Consider the following 19,296-nt stretch of genomic DNA (forward strand, 5'->3'; position numbering starts at 1 on the left):
CAGGAAAAGTCGCCTACATTTGACGAATTGAGCGGTTCCAAATAGACGCGATAAACTTTGAAAGGACGCAAATTCATTTTTTTGGTGATGTTTTCTCTGCCGCCGCCGTCGTCGTAGTTGCTTAAGGTCCCTAAGGGCTCTAAGAATTGTGTCCCCTTCTTAGCAGGCCCCTAGACTTACATGAAGTTCATCATCATCACACTTCTTCCGTTCAATGGAAAACCCATACAACAATTTGGCTTGGTTAAAAAGTACACGGGCAGAGCAGAAAAGGAGGGTCGAGAGGGATGGTTCGGCAGTCAAAAATTTTACTTTGTCGTCAGCAGGGAGTTAAGGCCAAGGCACAATCCTTCAAACGCGCGAAGCCTGCGGGCAAGAAAATTTAGGAAAAATAATCATAATAATCAGTCAAGGGGACTCCGGGGAGCTTTAGAACCGAAGACGGCGACTGCAAGAAGAACCTCAAAGACGCAATTAGCTAGGTAACCAGCGGGATCGTTTGTGCAAGCAAAGCTTTGCCAGGGTGAGGCGAGCTGCAAAGCCGCGCGGAGAATGGGACGAGACGTCTCGCGGATTGGTGGCTTCGCCGCCAAACCTCTTTCACATGCAAAAACAATACCGTCACCAACGCAGGCTAAAACGCAATCCCTGCAAAGCCAAGCAATCTACGTTAGCTCCCTGTAAAAACACAACGGTATTGTCGAGATGCTACCTTAACACTTGAATGTATGACGGGTCAAGCGCCTACTTAACATCTACGTTTATTACAAGAGGCAGCGTGCCTAGACGTATAACCAGGAACATTCAACGGCTAAACATTCCTCTTTTTAAAACTGCAACAGGACAGAAAACGTGTTATTATAGAAGTGTACCTACCTGGAATAAGCTAGATTCAAACCTCGAATTATGCAAGAACCCCCGCTTCCTTTACCTTCCGAATGAATTTTGATTAATTGATATTAATCTAATTTAAAGATAAATAATTCGCATTGTATATATTTTAATTTTGTAATCCTATTTGTTCACTGAAAAGCCCAAGAAGGGGATGTGTTCAATAAATGTATGTATGTATGAACGACATGCTCCTAATCTTCTCGCGGCTATAATCTCTCCTACGCAGGGTAAAAGTCTCCCAAACTGAGCACACATCACTTGTTGCTCTCCCCCATAATTTATACCCTTAACTGGAAGCCCTGTTCACAGGCTGCCGAAAAAATGACATCAACAAAACTATTCTTTCAAGTTATTTATTTATGAGAAACACTGGTTTATTCTTCATCATCCTCTTCCTCATCAGCTTCATCGTCTCCCTGCTGCTTCAGGAAGTACGCCTTCTTCTGAGCAACACGAGCCTTGCGTTGCTGCAGGGACATCTTCTTGCGGTTGAACCTGAAAAACGACATAACATGTTAAATGCTATCACCAATAATTTTAACCGAGGATAGTACAAGGAAGTTCTTTTGTTTAAATAAATTTGTTTATTCTCTGGTGAGTAAGTAAAGGATGTCCCAAAAGTTCGTTCCTCTGAAAAGTCTGTATTTCAGTACGATTGGACTTGGTAAGCAAATCATTTAAACAAAAGTTGTGTCTGTCAACCGAATTCACTATTTTCATACTTGTTAAGCCATCTTTTGACTCGAATATTCGATTTGTGTACTTCCGCGCCAAAGGTGCGCGTGCGCGAGTATATTTTCCAGCCACATATTTTTTGTATTTCATAGCCCTAATTGATCGAACTCCTTCCTTGTTTTATGTAAATATCACGAAAGATAAACCCCCTTAACGCAAAAACGTTCAGCTACGTGAGAGCATAAGCATGTATACTTCGATTTACTGGCCTATCTGTTGTAGAAACTGCTAAAATATTGGAAAAATCCAAATGTTGGGTGGTAAAATGATCATGGAGAAATGACGGTTTTGAAGGCAAGAAACGAAGGGGAAGACTTAAAGTCCTGAATAAAGCATCTAAAATATTTTTAAAGAAGGCTAGGTACAAAATGGGCGACTTAACGAGCAGGCTCTCACATAGTTAGCAAGCCAAGTCCACAACGGGTCATGAAAAACGAATGTTTAAAATTATTGGAGGCCCCTGAGATGGCCAAAAAAACCTCTGCTTAGTCTGCCAAGTAACGCACAGCTCGTCTCAAATTTGTAAAGAACAAAAGCCTTGCTGTGGAAGGGGGCAGGGATGATTATCTTTTTTGGATGAATGCCCAAAATATTATTTTTCAGCTGCCTAAACTAAACAAATATTGTTTGGGGGTTGTACTGGGTCCCACGCACCAATTGATAAAAAAGCTCAAAATGGATCATCTGAACGGTTACAAACAAAAAGGGCATGCCAGTTACTGAAATTCTGAATACATGTACTCAACAGACAAATAAACATCTCTTAGAAATTTCATGTAAAAATACAGTTTTGATCAAAAGTTACTGTGCATCAAAATAGAGGAACGAACTTTTGGCACACCCTGTATTGTCCTGTAATGTTCTTAAAATTCCCTGTGACTGTCTCTCAGTGACGTAACATGTGGTACAGACAACTACACTACATGAATAATGATGCAATGAAAACAGAGCTGTAACATCAAACCCAAAAAGAGGCTCAAGGCTGTCATTAATGGCAAAAGGCCAAGAATTTTGCCCTGTCTACTAAAGCATGACCTCCACCTACTTTCATGAGGAAACAAAAAAAAAATGAAATTACTAGAACCAAAATGTAATGTTTACATCACGGATGAAGTGACGCGCGAAGCATGCAGGGATTGCTAAAACAGATATAGTAAGTTGCTGAACATGTGCTTGAGTCTTGAGTATGGTGTCTTTAGTCCTGCTAATTTACTTTGGGTAAAATAATAATCCATTACACAAAACTGTACTTCCTTGCTGCTCAATTAACTATTAATTACCTATTAATTGTATATACCAGTACCTGATAACTCAAACTGCCCTGTAGACTACTGCTATTTATCTTTAGGAAGACCCTTACCTCTTGGGTTGAACATCCTTCTTGGGGGCAGGTTTGGCCTCAGGGCTTTCACGAATAGCAGCATGAGCTTTTTTGTACATCTCCTCCATCTAAAACAGCATCACAACACCACTTAATGATTGGTTACACTCTTACTATGACAAACTAAAGCAGAGGCCATGGGTTCAAATCCTGTTGAAGTCCCACATTTTACAATTTTTTCCCGGGTTAATTTGCAATTGCTTAAATTGCAATTACCACTGCGATGATCATATCTTCATTTAAACAAACACAATTGCAGACATGTAACGCAAGACTAATGGTAAGAGAATTTCTTAAAATTAAATTGGTATCTTAAACTATCACTCAAGACCAGACTAGTAGCCCCATTCCTCACTGAAGAAGAACCTAACTGAAGCCTTCAAAAGTAATGCAGTGATAATATTGTCCATTGCATGGTCACCTGATCTGGGTCAACTCCATTCTTGATGTACTGAGAGAACTGTTTCTTGTACGCCTCTTCATCTTCATCCCTCAATTCCTTCATGTAGTTGGCAACATGCTGTCCAAAGATGTGATTGCGGTGGACCTCAGCATTAAACTCCTTGGACTCGCTGTCATAGCCAGGGAATCGTTTCATGCTGTAAACAAAAGATTAAGCAGGAGTTTCAATAAGCACCAACGACCGACAAAACGTTATGGCTACATTGCTCAGAGAAGTCGGCTACTTTTTTCCCCAAAGAATATGCAACTAGTACGAATAATGTCATGGACAGAAATAGAATTTGTTAACACAACAATGTACGTAACTTAGTAATTATCATTTGTTCATTGCTTATAGGCATTAATATTGTGTGGCTAAACAGTTTGACTTAAACCCGAATCTTCTTGAATCTAAAACTAACCCCGAGACACCCCTTGAAAATGTTGACTACTGGCTCCTTGTTGATACAGTCAGTTACTCTGTTCAGCCCTGCTTACTACTTCAATATTTATTGAAACCACTGACTAAGATAATCTGACACATGATCACTGAGCTCTAACAGTTACCAAGGATGTTCTCTTGAATCTCAAGTGCCCATTTAGGTAGCTTTAGAAAATTAGCTAGCCTGAGTGCTTTTAAAATGCTGGCACTTAGAAGAGTGAAGCACTGGAAGGTGTATTACTCTTATACCTATTCTTTAGAACAAGCTTCACAACTGGTATTAAAAACCAAACAAACAAAAAAGAAAATTAAGAATTCTCCTTCTACTATTTCTAATTGAATAATGTACTGTCAACCAAGCAAAACCGTGAACACCAGAAATATTTCTAGAATGTTATTGTGTTTTAAAAAAAACAATATTATTACAGAGTAAGTATGAAAAAACTAAACCCCAAGCAAAAACATTTATAAGTTTGTGGTTTTGTGGCTAGCTCACATGTCCTGATCTTTGGTGTGATTGGTCGCACCACAATAAACATTCCTGAAATATTTTAGGTGTTCATGGTTTTATTTGTGTGACAATTACCACATGTAACATTCTTCGTTGAAATGCACAAACAGTCTTCTGACAGGTGTGTACCCTTGTAGCCTAAGTAATATTACTATGAATGCAAACAAATCGTACTTTAATAATCCATACCTGTGGGGGATATCCAGGCCACCATCAACAGCTCCTTTAAGGGCACCAAACACACGGGCTCCAGTAGTTGTTCTGGCCAACCCCACATCCAAGAAAGCCCTGAAGGCACCAGGAGAGCCTTCTACACTTTCAACATTGTATTCATCACCATTGACCTCTTCTGTCCCAGTGTAAATCTCATTAAGATTCAATTTGGTTAGCAACTAAAAGAGAAAAAAGAATAACATAACCATTAGACTGGAAAAAGAAAAGCACCAATTCCAATCCTGACTCTCACTAACCAATTTTATCCTCCAAAACATATAAAAATACTCAATTCAATTTAAATAATTTATGTATTGGTCTTTTTAAAGTTGATTTATGTAACACTCTGGCACACCCTTTGAAAAAGAAAAATCAAGAAACAGTTTTGTCTGCATGTAATCTAAACTGATTCTTCTGTAAATAGCTTTTCACTTTCAGGGCACAGGAAAAGTCCATTTCCAGTTGTCCTCAACAACAGATTTTCCCATTAAGCATTTAACTTTTCAAGCTCACTTGCCCGATGCCCAAGGAATAGGTAAGTCATGTTCTAACTACATGTAAATCATAAACTTAGACAAGGATGCAACAGCCCTGGGCAAGCACGCCCAGCACTTGGTTATCTTAAAATATAATTGCAGTAGTAAAATTATGCAATTCTAACAACCTTACATCTTCATCGGCCAGTGAATACAGCCATTTCACCTTGCTCCTTGCTGCTGGGGACGTTTCAACAGGAGGAATGTCTGTGCCTCAGCAACAGAAATTCCATGCAGATGATGCTAAAATTTGTCTGGAATCGGATCAGAAGCTCTGATCGGTCCTGCAAAGCGCACGCAGTGGAACACCAGGGGAAAGAAAATTTGGTTATCTATGCATCTAAAATATTTTGGTTCTAACAAAATCGTCCAAACAACCTACATACATCCACCCCTTCATGTTGGCAGATGTAAAATGGTGCACTGACTAGCTATGGGTTAGAAATGGTATTGGATATCCATGTTACCGACAATAACTGACAGATGTCCAAAAAGGCTGTCCACTAAGGTGACATATTTTTTTAAAGTTATCCGCTGACCAGTTTTAGGTTTTCAATTGATCAGGGCTCAGGTTTATTTTCTTTTAAGATGGAACAGGGTTGTGCCCTACTAAAAACTGAAGGAAGCCCAGTGCTCTGAACCTGTAAAATCTAGGGTGCCCAGCATATGATTTCTCTGAGAAATCTGAGATTAGATTAGGCACCAAGGGCCACCTGGCTCTGCTAGAGCACAGCCTTGTAGAATTCAGTTTGCTTTCTGCTCACGCCAAAGTTGAGTTACTTGACAAAGATCCCTCGAGAGCTTCGCTTTTGGACTTGGCTAAATCTATATATTAGTTATATTGTTTTACCTATTGTTTATAAACGACAGACAAAACACAAAAGGCCGCAAAGGTCAAATGTAAACACAGTCATACATGTGATGAATCTCCGACAAAACAGTCAATATTCCTGGAATTTATATTCTTCTGTCAAAAGAGCATCTGAGTTACAAGTGCTGGAGCTTGTTCGCAGTAGAACACAAAACTTTACCATAATCGACCAGGAGAAACAAAATCAAACAAATTTACATTATTTTGGAAACCCATGACTACCAGACTTAATATGTAAACATTGATTTATGTCATCAGTATGGAATTTCTGTCGCTGAGGCGCAGACATTCCTCCTGGCAAAACATTCAAGCCAGCGATGAGGAGCGAAGAGAAACAACTGTATTCGCAGACTACATTTTCATTTACCACACACAACCCGCAAATATGACAGGTCAGTACCTGAAACAACAACTTCAACTCTCTTACCTCGGCCAATCAATTCAACCAACTTTATAAATTTTTTACGAGTCATAGATTTATTATAATTTCACAGAATAACTTTCAAAATACCAGTGTCTCACAGACAGTCATAGAAGGGGCCTCTTTTAGGCAATAGTAAGAAACGTATCAATTTTCACATTAAGGTAATTAAAGTATGCTGCCCTTGGAGGCAAAATTAGCAACTCTACACCACAACAGTAGCACCTTATAATGACAAATAAAATTGTAAGCATTTTACTTACACGACGTGCTAGCAGAAGGCCAGTGCAATAGGCTGCTGCATAATTGGTCAACCCGACCTTGATGCCATAACGGGGAAGTTCATGCGCATAGGCAGCACAGATGATAACATCCCCTTCAATTTTGGCATACGCTACCTGTAATAGGAGAAAAGAGCAAATTATTAACAAGGTTTAGAAACTTCTTTTACCCTGATAAGTCAGTTTGGTTCCTTCTCCTGAATACTGCAAGTTTTTCTTGAAATCTTGGGATCACTACATACTAAATAAGGGAGCAACCTAAAGTGTACAGAACCGCTCACCAGAGAAGTATACAGTCAATCAAAATAGCCATTAGACATTAGGCAGGCTTAAAAACAACAAAACAGAAAAGGAACAACTTCACAATGAAATTAGTACAAGGCTGCCATTCAATTTTGTGCTCTTAATTTAGAGGGATTCTAACAGTTTTAGGCTGGCCGAAAATATAATTCTGGAGGCATTTCTAGGGCTGGAGTTCACTTTGCTAAAGGAAAGGAGATACAAAGGGAACTTTCAGAAACTGGTAACATTGAGATTAGATTAATTATGATGAGTCTTAAAAGTCTGGACAGTTTGTGGTTCGTCTTTACGATAGCAATTCTAAGATTTAACATAGTTTGGACAATGAAAACTTTGGTACATTTTTTAAGCCTGGTTTGCCCAACTGGGAAATGCAAGGCTAACACGGATTTGACAGTTTCCTGACTGTCCAATATTTTAAGGCTGGTCTACAGTGGTACCAGACACAGAGTGGGAGTCATTATCACAACCGTGGAGCATTGTGATCAAGTAAAAACAACATTCCCTTTCCACTAACAACTCTGTCACTAACACTCTGATGAACACTAGGTTGACAGAGTCGCAAGCAGAAGCAGAAGAACTAAGCAAATCACAATGCACAGGAACAAACATTGGGATTGGAATGTTTTTCCCCTTCCGCTTGCGACTATGACAATTTGGTTTTCACCAGAGTCCAAAGGAATCGGAAATGTTCCGATTCTAACAGCTCCAATTTTCTTGTACTTATGACACCACTGCTCACGACTATGATTTTTTATTTTCACTAAGTTATAAGAGCTCTTACAACTCTGCATATGACTCCAACTACATCAGGAAAATCCCACAATCTGTTTCAGATACTAAAGGAAAGACTTTACTGAGCGGCCAGAACACTGAAACCAAGCCAACAACATGTTCCCCACAGAACCAATTTCAGATTTCATATCATTTCGAGCTCTCGTGGGAAAGAACTTTGATTTACCAACCTGGCAAGTGATGTCCTTGTTTGTGAAGCGAACAACAAAGCGGTACTTTGGCGTATTGTATTTGTTCTTATCTTGAGTCACCAGACGCTTGCGGGCAAAATAATCAGTTTTGCCCTCTGAAAATAACAAAAGGAAAACTGCCATGTGACTTTGCTTTCCAACTTTTTCTTTCGCCAAAGCGACCGTGCAAATGCTTAAAAAATAGCCTTTAAATTAGAAGTGAACTGACCTCGTCGTCTCTTAAATTTGACTTGGAAACGCTTGAAATACGCTTTGTTCTTGATTACTTTGACAAATGCCTGTAAGAACAAATCGAGAATCCTCAGATAGCAGTTCCCAAAAAGAACGAGTTTCATCTTCAAATATCCTAGCCATCTCAACATAATCAAACGTTAAAATTCTACCACACGATCTTATGAACGTTAGAAAAGGATAGTCAGTATCATTTTTATTTGACTCTCACCATTTCTAGGCTTTCGAATGGGAAATTTTAGGACACTCCAGGTAGCTTCGGCTGGAGGCTGACAAAAACTAAGAGAGGAAGGAAATTGGCAGGGCGCGTGGCTTCATGGGATTGTGACTACGTCACGATGTGTTCACCGAAAGTTTGTTTTCGTTTTCCCTTTTCCAACTCTTTGCGCACGGGCTCTCACACGTGTTTTTGGAGACGTACCATAAGCATTTTCTTTTTAGTCCATTTTTCACCTCAGACCGACGAATTGCTCCACCCGTGAATATCATCTTGGAATGGCAATATTGCGAAGCAAGAGAAAATGAGGTACCTCATTCACAGAAACACTTGTAACACACAAACACAAGGCAAAACCACAACGACAAACCAGTGAGGGTCCACCGGATCTTTTGTAGATCTTGATCAGTTAAAATCTTGAGTACCAAATTTTAAACTTAAAACAGTAAACTGATCCTTACGGCAGGAAGAGTGATAGAAAAAAAAAAGAAAGAAAGAAAACAAAAATAAAGTGGTGAATCATGATATTTGCCCTATTATATATTTCATACTCTCACACAAACAGTACAAACGCATGGAACGTCATTCAAAAACTAGTAATATATAAATATAAAACGGCAAACTGATCCCTACGGCAAGGCGATGAATAAGTAAACAAAAGCCATAAAACAAAAATGTATATTTAAACAAATTTGCCTAAGTTTTGAAAGATAAACGTTGAAAATATGAAAATGAAAACAATAGATTGTTATTGGTGTTGGAGACTAGGTAGTATCGTATATCAACGAGCTTCGTCACTCCTATTTGGTGTTCCCTTAGAGCCTCCCTAGCGTTTTTCACTGCGTCACCGTTGGTTCGTATGAGTTCAAGTGGGATTAGAAGAACGTCGCTGACTGAATGTCCTGAGCTTTATTGAAATGTGGTGGTTCAGTTGGCGTTCAGTCTCTCCGAAAAAAACCAGCCCTGATAAAACTAACAAGTCTGACGTCATCATCCATAAGGGCTCTTCAGTGATCTAACTACCATGCTGAATACAGAGGACGTCAACTGTTTAAGGGCGGGATCACTTCCTTTGCATAAGCTGATGAGCAAATCATCCCGGGAAAAAAGGGGAAATCACTCATGTTTACACCCATGACCATGACGTCATGGGAACTTCCCTTGTACCCAGTCGCCACTCCATAGTTCCGAGAAACATCAAGATGGCTGAGTCTGGAGTAGTGTGTTGAAGCTGTTCAACGATTTCTGCTCCCTTGCTGTCTTCTCCCCAAAAATGGCCGATGAAGGAGAAACAAATGTTCTCCTTTACAGAATATCTAACGAAATGAGGGCTTACGACCTTCAAAATTTAAAGCATTTATGCCATGGACAAATACCACTCGGGGAACTTGAAAAAGCTCAAACTTCGAACGACTTATTTCGACTTATGTTACACAAGCGGCTGATTAAACCAGGGAATCTAAGCGTCTTAGTGAACATGCTGAATAGGATTGGAAGAGCTGATTTAGCTGCGAAAATCAACACGAGTGGAGATGCTACTATGCAAACGGAGAGTGCGGTGGCGCCTGTTGTAACAAGTGGTCCAATGCAAGGAAGTTACAAGGTTTTCTTGATGAAGCTTTCTGATGAATTGACGAAGGACAACGTCGAATCGCTGAAATTTGTAGCTAATCTACCGGGTATGTATTTTTAAATGGGGCGTGCTTGCTTATAGAAAGCTCTCTATCCAACGACCAAGAAAAAATTGTGATTTGAATAGCCTGAAAATATGATCGTTCAGACTGTTCACTTGTACTTGGAGTTGCATTAACTGATAGCGAAACAGATCTGTTGGTGACTCCATTCAAAACAGGAATCATTCTAACCCCGGCATGTTTAATCGATAAAATGAATAATCGATAGTTTTCAGTAAAAAATCTATTACAATCAATTGATCAATTCTCAATTGATTGTATTGGGAATCAGTAAAAGTCGACATAAGGATCTGATATGAGTAATCGATAACTATCGATTTCGTCGAAAAATGTTGGTTTTATCGCCATATTATATCAAAAAAGATATTCAACAGAATGCAAAAGCAACACGAAACAACTTCCTTTGACCATTTGTCTAAATCAAAGGGTACCTATTGCTAACTCATGGATTAATAATTACTCTAGAAATGATAGTTAATAATGAACGTGCAATAACTACTGGTATAATTTAAGTCTGTCAAAAAAGGAAAAACATGTTTAAAAAAACTAAACCAAGAAAACAAAAACAAAACGACCAAAAAAAAGACAAAAGTTTCTTCTGGCGGGAGTCGAACCCCAGGCCATTTAAGTGTAAAGTCACCATCAGATTATCTATTGTGCCACTACACCAAGTGTTGATCAGTGATGTTGAATTAACTATGTTTAACGTTTTGGTCCATGAAATTCTGCCGGTGGACTCTGTTTGAAGCTGGTAGGCTTTATATATGAAGAATTGAAAGATATACTCAAGGAAAATAAGCAGGGTTTTGACAGTAAAATCTGTACGTTAGCTCGTTTCATTGAAAAATATATGGCCAACAAAGTGCTATTAAATGTATCACAAAACTGTCACAAAGTCTATTGCTGACGGCGTTGTACGGCTTGCAATTCTCTGCATTTACGTACATGAGTAGAATCAATTACGATTCAGCAACAGTAAACATTTCTGTTTTCATTCAACAAAGAAAGATTTCATTTCAGAACAGTAATTACCTAAAAACCATGAGATTGGGAGTCTTGTTGTGTGAAGAAATAAAAAAAAATTGTGAGATTCACGGTAGAATCATGAGCTTGGAGTCGAGAAGCAATTGCTGATCTCTTCGTCATGTTTATCTCGTGGATGACTCAAAAAGCTTCAAGAGTTCATGAAATTCTGTCTTCAAGTTAGCCATGATGCTAATTTAAAACATTCAAAGTCCACATGAAGACAACTTACCATCCTATGAAAGTTACAAGATCATAACATCAAAAGCTCTGGGCACAATACACGCTCAGCACTTCTTTATCGTGGGGACTTTCAAGAACGATTGATTAACAATAATTATTGTTATTATATCGGGAATTCTCGTGTGAGCCGACTAATTAAGGAAGTGTCTACGTTGTACCCGAGTGACAAATTTGCATATCACAGTGCCCACAATAACTCGTTCCTTACACTATATGTGATCCACGAGTTAAAAAAAACTTTTATTTTATATTATTGTTTAAAAGTTTTAATGATAAATTCATGTAGAGATTAACTTAAGTAATTAAATACAGTGAAACCTCTATTAAGCAGACACCTTCGGGATCTTCCCAAGTGTCCACTTAATAGAGGGTGTCCGCTTATTAGAGGTTTGTAAAAATTGCGCAAAATGTTTGTTAATGATTTACATTCAACGATTACTCGGCACTGTGATAAAGTTCCAAGTTCAAGTTCATTACCTTTCTTTACCAACTTTAATTTGTTTGTAAATGCAAAAACATTAAACGACCACATTCCGTATTTCAAGGATGTAATCCAATACTACTATTGTAAATTCAGTCCAGTGTCTGCTTAATAGAGGTTTTTAACAATAGAAATTAGCCAAATGCGATTTATTTTTGTGTCCGGGTCCGCTTAACAGAGGTGTCCGCTCAAGAGGGGTTCGTTATAAAGGGAAACATAAGATGTTAATTTCGGGACCCAGCTTAGTGTCCACTTAATAGACAGGGCTTCTGATAGGACGCAGAAAAAAAGTCAGATTTCACGGGATTTTTAGGGACAAAATCACGGAAAAATGGGCCGATTTCGCGGGAATTTCACTTTCAGGGCAAACTTGGCAGAAAAGCAATTGGTCAAAAAACGGCGGATTTTGTGGTTATTTTCAGGGCAAATTTTGCTAGAAATCGATCGGTTTTGCGCTGATCAGACAGTGTTTTTAGTGTTTTTCTAACAGAGGTCATCATTTGCTCTTTCAACAACAATATGCTTCAGAAATGAACCAATGGCAAAGCCTTTAACATCATGGCTAGTGCCCAGTTTTTCGCAACATAATCTTCGCCTGGTAGTTTCGGAACATTGTTTGCACATTTCAGTGACAAAGTTTTGACATAAATTTGCGAGTTTATGGCAAGAAAATACCCCCAGTAGCTGAGACAAGTTTCAAAATTGCTGTAAAGACATGTATTTGATAATATTTCTACCAAATTTCGTGGTATTTTGCGTGTTTTTGTGAATTTTGCGGGCTTTCGCAGATTTACCTGAATTTCGCAGCTCCATGACTGCGCGAAATATCAGAAGCCCTGAATAGAGGGTGTCTGCTGAATTGGGGGTCTGCTTAATCGAGGTTCCACTGTACTGAGGTCTTGCAAACATGGACACTGAACTTTATCCACTTTCAAGTACGTTGGCTGAACTCTCTAGGTTTCAATGTTCTGAGCGGTGCTTTATGTCAGTCTATTCTAAAACTATTGTTAAATCTGATAAAACTGATAGAATCGATAAACTTACAACTTCAAGGCATGTAAGTATCATTTTCTTTTGATTGATCAATAACATTGATTCCAACTGATCGATAGTTATCGATTTATTGATTGGTTTTCCAATATTGCCTTTTATCAATTTAACATGCAGGGTCTGTTAAATTCAACGTGAAAAAATTATTATGTTCAATTCCTATGATAGAAATGACCTAATTCTCTTCCAAGAACAGTTATACACAATGGCTAAACTATTTTTCAAATTGAAACAAACAGTGAGTGAAGCTCGTGTCAACTCACAAGTTAGTATGCGTGCTTACGAAGTCTTCAGCAAAAATAATAATAATAATAATAATAATAATAATAATAATAATAATAATAAGGTGCAAAATAGCATTTAAATAGAATTATCTAATGCACAATCTTGGCTTAGTTGTTACTGTAATTACCAAAACATTTAGTAAATTGATAGTCAATGGTTCTCCTACTTGGTTATTTACACTGTTTGTTGTAGTACTATTTATTTAGCTTTAAAAAGTGGTTTCAAATGGTTTCAATCTTGTTTGATTCTCAATTTGAATCCTGGCCTGGGAGCAAGCTAAGCCTGTCCATTCTTCAAACCACCCTAATAATATTATTTATAATCTTGAATAATTAGGGTTGGAAGTCAGAGGAAATTGATGACATTATTCATAATCTTGGGTAATTGGGAGTAGGAGGTAAAGGAAACTGAGAATCAAACTAGGCTGAAACCACCTGACCTCAAATTTCATTTTAAACTACAACATGTATTTAATTTTTTGCAGATGGAATTGATGAAAAAGTTCAGAATGGAAAAGATCTGTTTAAACATTTGATTCAAGTTGGAACTCTTGGATCAAACAATCTGAACCATCTGGCAGATATGCTCCAGGAAATTCATCGCAGAGATTTAGCAGAGAAAGTTAGAAAATTTCAAGGAGATGGTAAATTACCAATATGTAGTACATGAAAAAACATCTATTTAATAGACTTTGAACGTTAACCCATTTGTCCCTGGAGATTTTCTCAACTCTGTTTTCTAACAACAACAACAACAACAACAATACCTTTATTCGCCTTGTACTTAATTAATTACAGTATCTGGCATAAAGAGCAAAAACTAAAAAAAATGTTGTTTACAAGTTTACAAACACTACACTGGCTTTTGTTCCTGATGCCAAAGTTTAACATAATTTCCAAGTTTAGGCATGCACAGAGGGCAAAATAACCATTGAAGATAGCTTTGAAGAAAAAGAGGACACTGCCCATTTGCACCTACATGTAACCTATGATCTTGTTGATTTGATGACTGTGTTTTTTAGATCTTTGATATATGGAAATTTTTTTCTTTTTTGTTTCTTTATAAAATTTAGGGGGTGTAACTAGTGCAAGTGGCATCACGCAACGCCCTGTAATGAACAGGCCAGGACCATCACAGCTTCCCGGATTAGTAACGGAAAAGCAGCCAGTTACGCATGAGTCAAGAGCACCAAATATTCCTTTGCTGTCTCCAGCTGCATTTACCAAACCTCGGCCTGCAAATTCTGAGCCACGCTTCCCTGTCCAAGCAATGCCAAATCAAGCAGATCTAGTTGAGCAATTGCAGGGGTTTGGAGTTGACGAGGTGGAGGCAATGCCTTCCTATCCCATGACACAGCGTCCACGTGGAATTGCTCTGATCATTAGCAATGAGCACTTTGTGGCGAATCCGTACCTGCGGGACAGACAAGGAAATGAGCAAGATGTTCAGCACCTTCAAGAGCTCTGGCAGTTTTTAAATTTTGAAGTGATTTTAAAACGGGATCTTGAGTCACAAGACGTGTACAATGTTCTGAGAGAAATTTCAACCAAAGATCACAGTCAATATGACTGTTTTGTTTGTTGCCTCCTCAGTCATGGGGAAAATGGTGGAATTTTTGGTACAGACTGTGAGCTTGTTGAAATTCAAGATATAACAGCCCTTTTTAAGGGAGTCGCGTGCCCTTCCCTTGCCAGTAAACCCAAGCTGTTCTTTATCCAAGCTTGCAGAGGCAGGAATTTTGATAGAGGGGCACAGTTACAGGCTGATGCAGCAGAAATAAGTTCTGAGGAGGCAATGCGGCATAATGCTGAACCTAATGAAAGTCACTTCCTCCTTGGCTATGCCACACCTCCAGGTATTTTGTTTAGAATTTTATTACTCTGTGAAGAACTGAAAGAATTATTGAATGCCAAATAAGTGTTCAAAATGTGTGTTTTAAATGTGTGTGACCAATCATATTTGAGAAACAGAAGAAACTGAAAGGACTTTTGTCTGCAAATAGATTGTACAGTATACACTGGTCTAAACAACTGCACTAAAAGGTATAATGCACCTCATTCCAAATTGATGACAAAACTACTCTCTTACTTTACTGCGAGGATCATTTCCACTTTTATAATACAGTCAAACCTGTATTAAGCAGTCTCTTTTTGGGAATGACTTACCGACCGCTTAATAGAGGTTGACTGTGAAAGGTTTGAACCCAGGAGTTATTTCAAAAGTAGGTTGAGTTAGATCGTCCAGGTGACCATAGTCCTGAATAGGACCGTTGTTGTTGACAGTGACTGATGTGTCGAAAACCTGTGCGGTAGTCATCTTCAGAGTCAAAGTGAGTTGTATCACGTCAGTTTATGGTATTATACTCTGGTTGTTGATCTGATTGGTTGACTGTTTAATACAAGTTTGACAAACGTTAGAGTTATTCAAGAATATGAAGGTAGTTAAAGAGGAAATTATCTGTCACACGACAAATTGACCCCTACCTGTTCCTACCTCTTCTTGAGCGAAAAGTAAAATGTTAAAGACCACTTGAGGCCATACACAGTGTGACCTGTTGCGGTACGTCTTCTCAAAGTGACTGTTTAATAGAGATGAAAACAATAAAAAATAAGTTGTTGGGACGTCGGAAAAGGTGACTGCTTAATACAGGTCAGTTTTACAGTAATTAAGGGAAATGATTTCCAGGATTTTGGTAAGTGACCGCTTAAAAGAGGGTGACTGCTAAATAGAGGTCTGCTTAACACAGGTCTGACTGTGCTACTTTCTTTTTAAATTTATGATAATTAGACCCCAGCCTGCAAATACAGTTGTTTCTCCTTTCTCCTCACTGCTTGCTACGTTTCGCGGTAGAGAGGTTTGCTAATTCAGCCTCAAAAACTGCATACTGATAATGTAGATTTCTCAGGAATCTGGTCAAAGAGTGCTGATAAGTTGACAATTGTATTCTTTCAGCTATTGTTTACGAAGGACAAGCAAAAGACAAAAAATCAAATGTAAATGCCATGAACTATTGAAAAACAGTCATAACTGAAAAAATTACTTGAAGTGATCACTGCATTCAGGGCCAATTATCATGAAGACAAAAGAATAATAAAATTGGCCATTTTGGAGTAAGGTGTATATACTGCCATACTATGAATAGTTTTGCAGCCATAAACATCATTACCTGTATACACTTTTACAGTCATGGAGAGAAACATTGGAAAGTTGATTTTTATGTCTCATCTCAGGTTATGTCAGCTGGCGAAGCCAAGTTCATGGCTCCTGGTACATTTCTAAGCTATGTGAAGTTTTCAGAAAGTTCTGCGAGAGATATGATGTGACATCCATGATGGTAAAAGTTAATGATGAGGTGTCTGAGGCCTATACAAGAGCTGGATATAAGCAGTGCCCAGCCCCAGTTGTCACACTGAGACGACGCATCTACTTCAATAATAACTGAAGGACATACTGAGTGGGTAAAAGTACTGTTCTTACAAAGTAAAACTAGCAGAAATTTCTTAGAAGTTAGAACACAGGCAACGAGCATGAGTGTCACTTGTACTGTGAAACTCAGAAAACTGTGAACACTGTATTACTATTTCTGAGATGTTATGGTGTTGCAAGGTAAAAGCCAATATTATTAGCCTGCGTGAAGATGTCTCCATTTCCTTTGTTTCATGACGAAAAGGAATGTTTGCACAATGCTGTCGCTTTTCCATAGGCAGCAAAGACAACAGGGAATTCTGTGTGGAGGCTAGCCAATAATTGTAGGCATGAGAAAACTAAGGCTATGTTCACATTGTACCGTTAACTTTTACATCGACCTAAAACCATACCAGATAGGGCTTCTATTCACAAGTAAGAATTATTTAATTCGGCCTGATTTCTGTAACAAAGCGAAGCTGCGCCATGCCCATTTCTTAGGGTCTCTTTACATAGAGGTGAGGGACCCCAGGTAGGTGAGGTAACCTACCTGTCCATATGATCTCTCATTGTAATTTGATCACTTTTACATGATAAGTGGGGTGACCTGCTGCAGGTTACCTCACCTACCTGGGGTCTCCCACCTCCATGTAAACAGGCCCTAAAGCAGAGAGTCACACATCGAAAAGGTGTTCATACTTTACCAGAGAGCTTTTTGGGTCGGCACCAAAAAGCTGTCTGGTATGGTGTGAATACAGCCTAAACTCAAACAGAAATTCGCCAAAGCACCCATTTACCAGAGCAATGTATTGTGGCTTGCTCGTGTGTCCTGATCTTTGTTATGATTGCTAACATAACACAATAAACTTTCCTGAAAAATTAATATTCAATTGAAGGATTAGAATTTAAGTAGAAAATAGGCGGTTAAAATACAGAGTAATTGAATTAAAGGACAATTGTCATTAATAGGAATTTTTGTAAACATGATTTTCTTTGGAGTCAATACGGGTAAGAGTTATTGCAACATTTGTAGCCTGTGAGAAAGCCGTCTGGGGGTGAGGCTGTGGGTAGCAGGTCCTTGGAAGTAATGGGTGCGAGAAAAAACAGGGCACACGAGGGAAACACCTTTCCTCTCGTGTGTCTCTCTCGCGTGCCTTGTTCTCTCTTGTGCCCATTACTTCCAAGCGCTTGCTACACATGGTAGGGGGCTCTGAGGTGGGGTAAGGAAAAGGAAGAGATTGCAGTCAGTTGATTGAGCTGTCAGTTTTTGCCCAGTTAGCATGGAGTGGAAAAGAACCCAATGGAAACAAACACTGTATAGCATTTGAAAGAAACAGGGGCACCCAACGGCAATTTTTGGAAAATATCTGTTCGGTAGACGATTTGATATCTAGAATTTTCGGAACATTTGTTGTAAAATTTCTTGCTTGCCTGCCTCTCCTAGGATTTTCGAACGTCTAAAAAATGGTATAATTGCCCATTTTTAAGGGATTTTTACCCTAAAAAGGTCACCTAGAATCTTCGAGAGCCTATTTTCTGGCTGAATTTTTCGAAAAGATAAGTTTTGATCCCTATAATTTTCGGATCACTAGACTTTCAGCTAGGAATTCCGAACAGATGAAAAATTTTTAGGGGATAAAAATATGCCTATTTACCGTTTAAATACTAAAATACGTTCAACAATGCTATGTGTTTGTGGTTTTGAACTATATTTTCGTTGGGTGCCCCTGAAGAAAGCTATCCTATGAGCAAGTGATAGCCAACTGAGACACTCCAAGGAAAATTTTTATTGGGAGAAACCTTTGTAGTCTTTTTAGGCCCAGGCCAAACGTCAAACTTTCATGAGACAAACGAAACTCTAATTTGGGTTGACCTAAATTAAGTTAAGATCGTAATCTTAACCGAAACGACTTGCATTCATTGTTTTCTGATATATTTGATCAAGTTGTATTTGATAAATGTTGCCTCACAGTTAAGTAAAGACGTTTTCTGATAGATTTGATTTCAGTTGTATTTTATAAATGTTGCCTTACAGTTATAGGGACCTCTTTAGTTATCTAATTTAAAGGGGCAACTTTTGGCATTCAATTTGAATATTTGCCACATTCTGGACGTTGGGAGTTCTCTGGCTATTTTTCACCGTTTGTGCCACTCTCCAAGGGGCGTGGCGATTTCTCCTCATTTTTGCCAAATTTTGCCAGTTTCGCTTAAATCACCACCCTCCAAGGGGCCACTTCTGGCATCCAATTTGAGTCGTCGGCCCTCTGGCGATTTTTCTCCATTGCATGCATTTCTGCACATAAGTGTCTTAATGACAGTGCTACTGTTCTTCATGAAACAACAGGAAATACACCGTGTCAACAAACTTTCAGATGTCACATTCTCTTTTATGCATGACACCTGTCAAAACGTTGACCAATCTGAGGGTAGATTGGTCCTAGACCAAGTTAAATATATTTTTGAAAGTTTTTTGTCGTTACCCAAACAAAAGAAACTTCAATGCTTTTGAATGAACTGGTTATTTATTCTCCTAGACAAACGCAAAGCTGCATGTTTTGAACTCCCCCGTCCCCTCCCTTGCAGAAGCACTTTTGTCGTTCACTGGTGTCCCTCCCTGTCAGTCTTTATGGGCGGGCGTACGCTGACGTCATAACC

The 19,296-nt window shown here is 38.7% G+C and overlaps 2 protein-coding genes across 2 annotated transcripts; one reads left to right on the forward strand and one right to left on the reverse strand.

The window, feature by feature from the left end:
- Nucleotides 1-1,231: 1,231 nt before the first annotated feature.
- LOC140937380 (large ribosomal subunit protein uL18-like) lies at nucleotides 1,232-8,548 on the reverse strand. Its single transcript, XM_073386935.1, has 8 exons — nucleotides 8,455-8,548; nucleotides 8,221-8,290; nucleotides 7,992-8,107; nucleotides 6,709-6,843; nucleotides 4,594-4,796; nucleotides 3,432-3,609; nucleotides 2,990-3,078; nucleotides 1,232-1,389 (listed from the first exon to the last, which is right to left on the reverse strand). Exons 1-8 carry the CDS (start codon nucleotides 8,455-8,457, stop codon nucleotides 1,269-1,271), a joined length of 915 nt encoding a protein of 304 aa, XP_073243036.1. The 5' UTR covers nucleotides 8,458-8,548; the 3' UTR covers nucleotides 1,232-1,268.
- A 1,143-nt stretch (nucleotides 8,549-9,691) lies between these two features.
- Nucleotides 9,692-18,641, forward strand: LOC140937381 (caspase-7-like). Its single transcript, XM_073386936.1, has 4 exons — nucleotides 9,692-10,139; nucleotides 13,721-13,879; nucleotides 14,309-15,091; nucleotides 16,467-18,641. The coding sequence occupies exons 1-4, from the start codon at nucleotides 9,734-9,736 to the stop codon at nucleotides 16,676-16,678; spliced, it is 1,560 nt and encodes a 519-aa protein (XP_073243037.1). The 5' UTR covers nucleotides 9,692-9,733; the 3' UTR covers nucleotides 16,679-18,641.
- The last annotated feature ends 655 nt before the right edge of the window (nucleotides 18,642-19,296 follow it).

This window comes from Porites lutea, chromosome 5, assembly GCF_958299795.1.
Source record: "Porites lutea chromosome 5, jaPorLute2.1, whole genome shotgun sequence".
NCBI lineage: Eukaryota > Metazoa > Cnidaria > Anthozoa > Scleractinia > Poritidae > Porites > Porites lutea.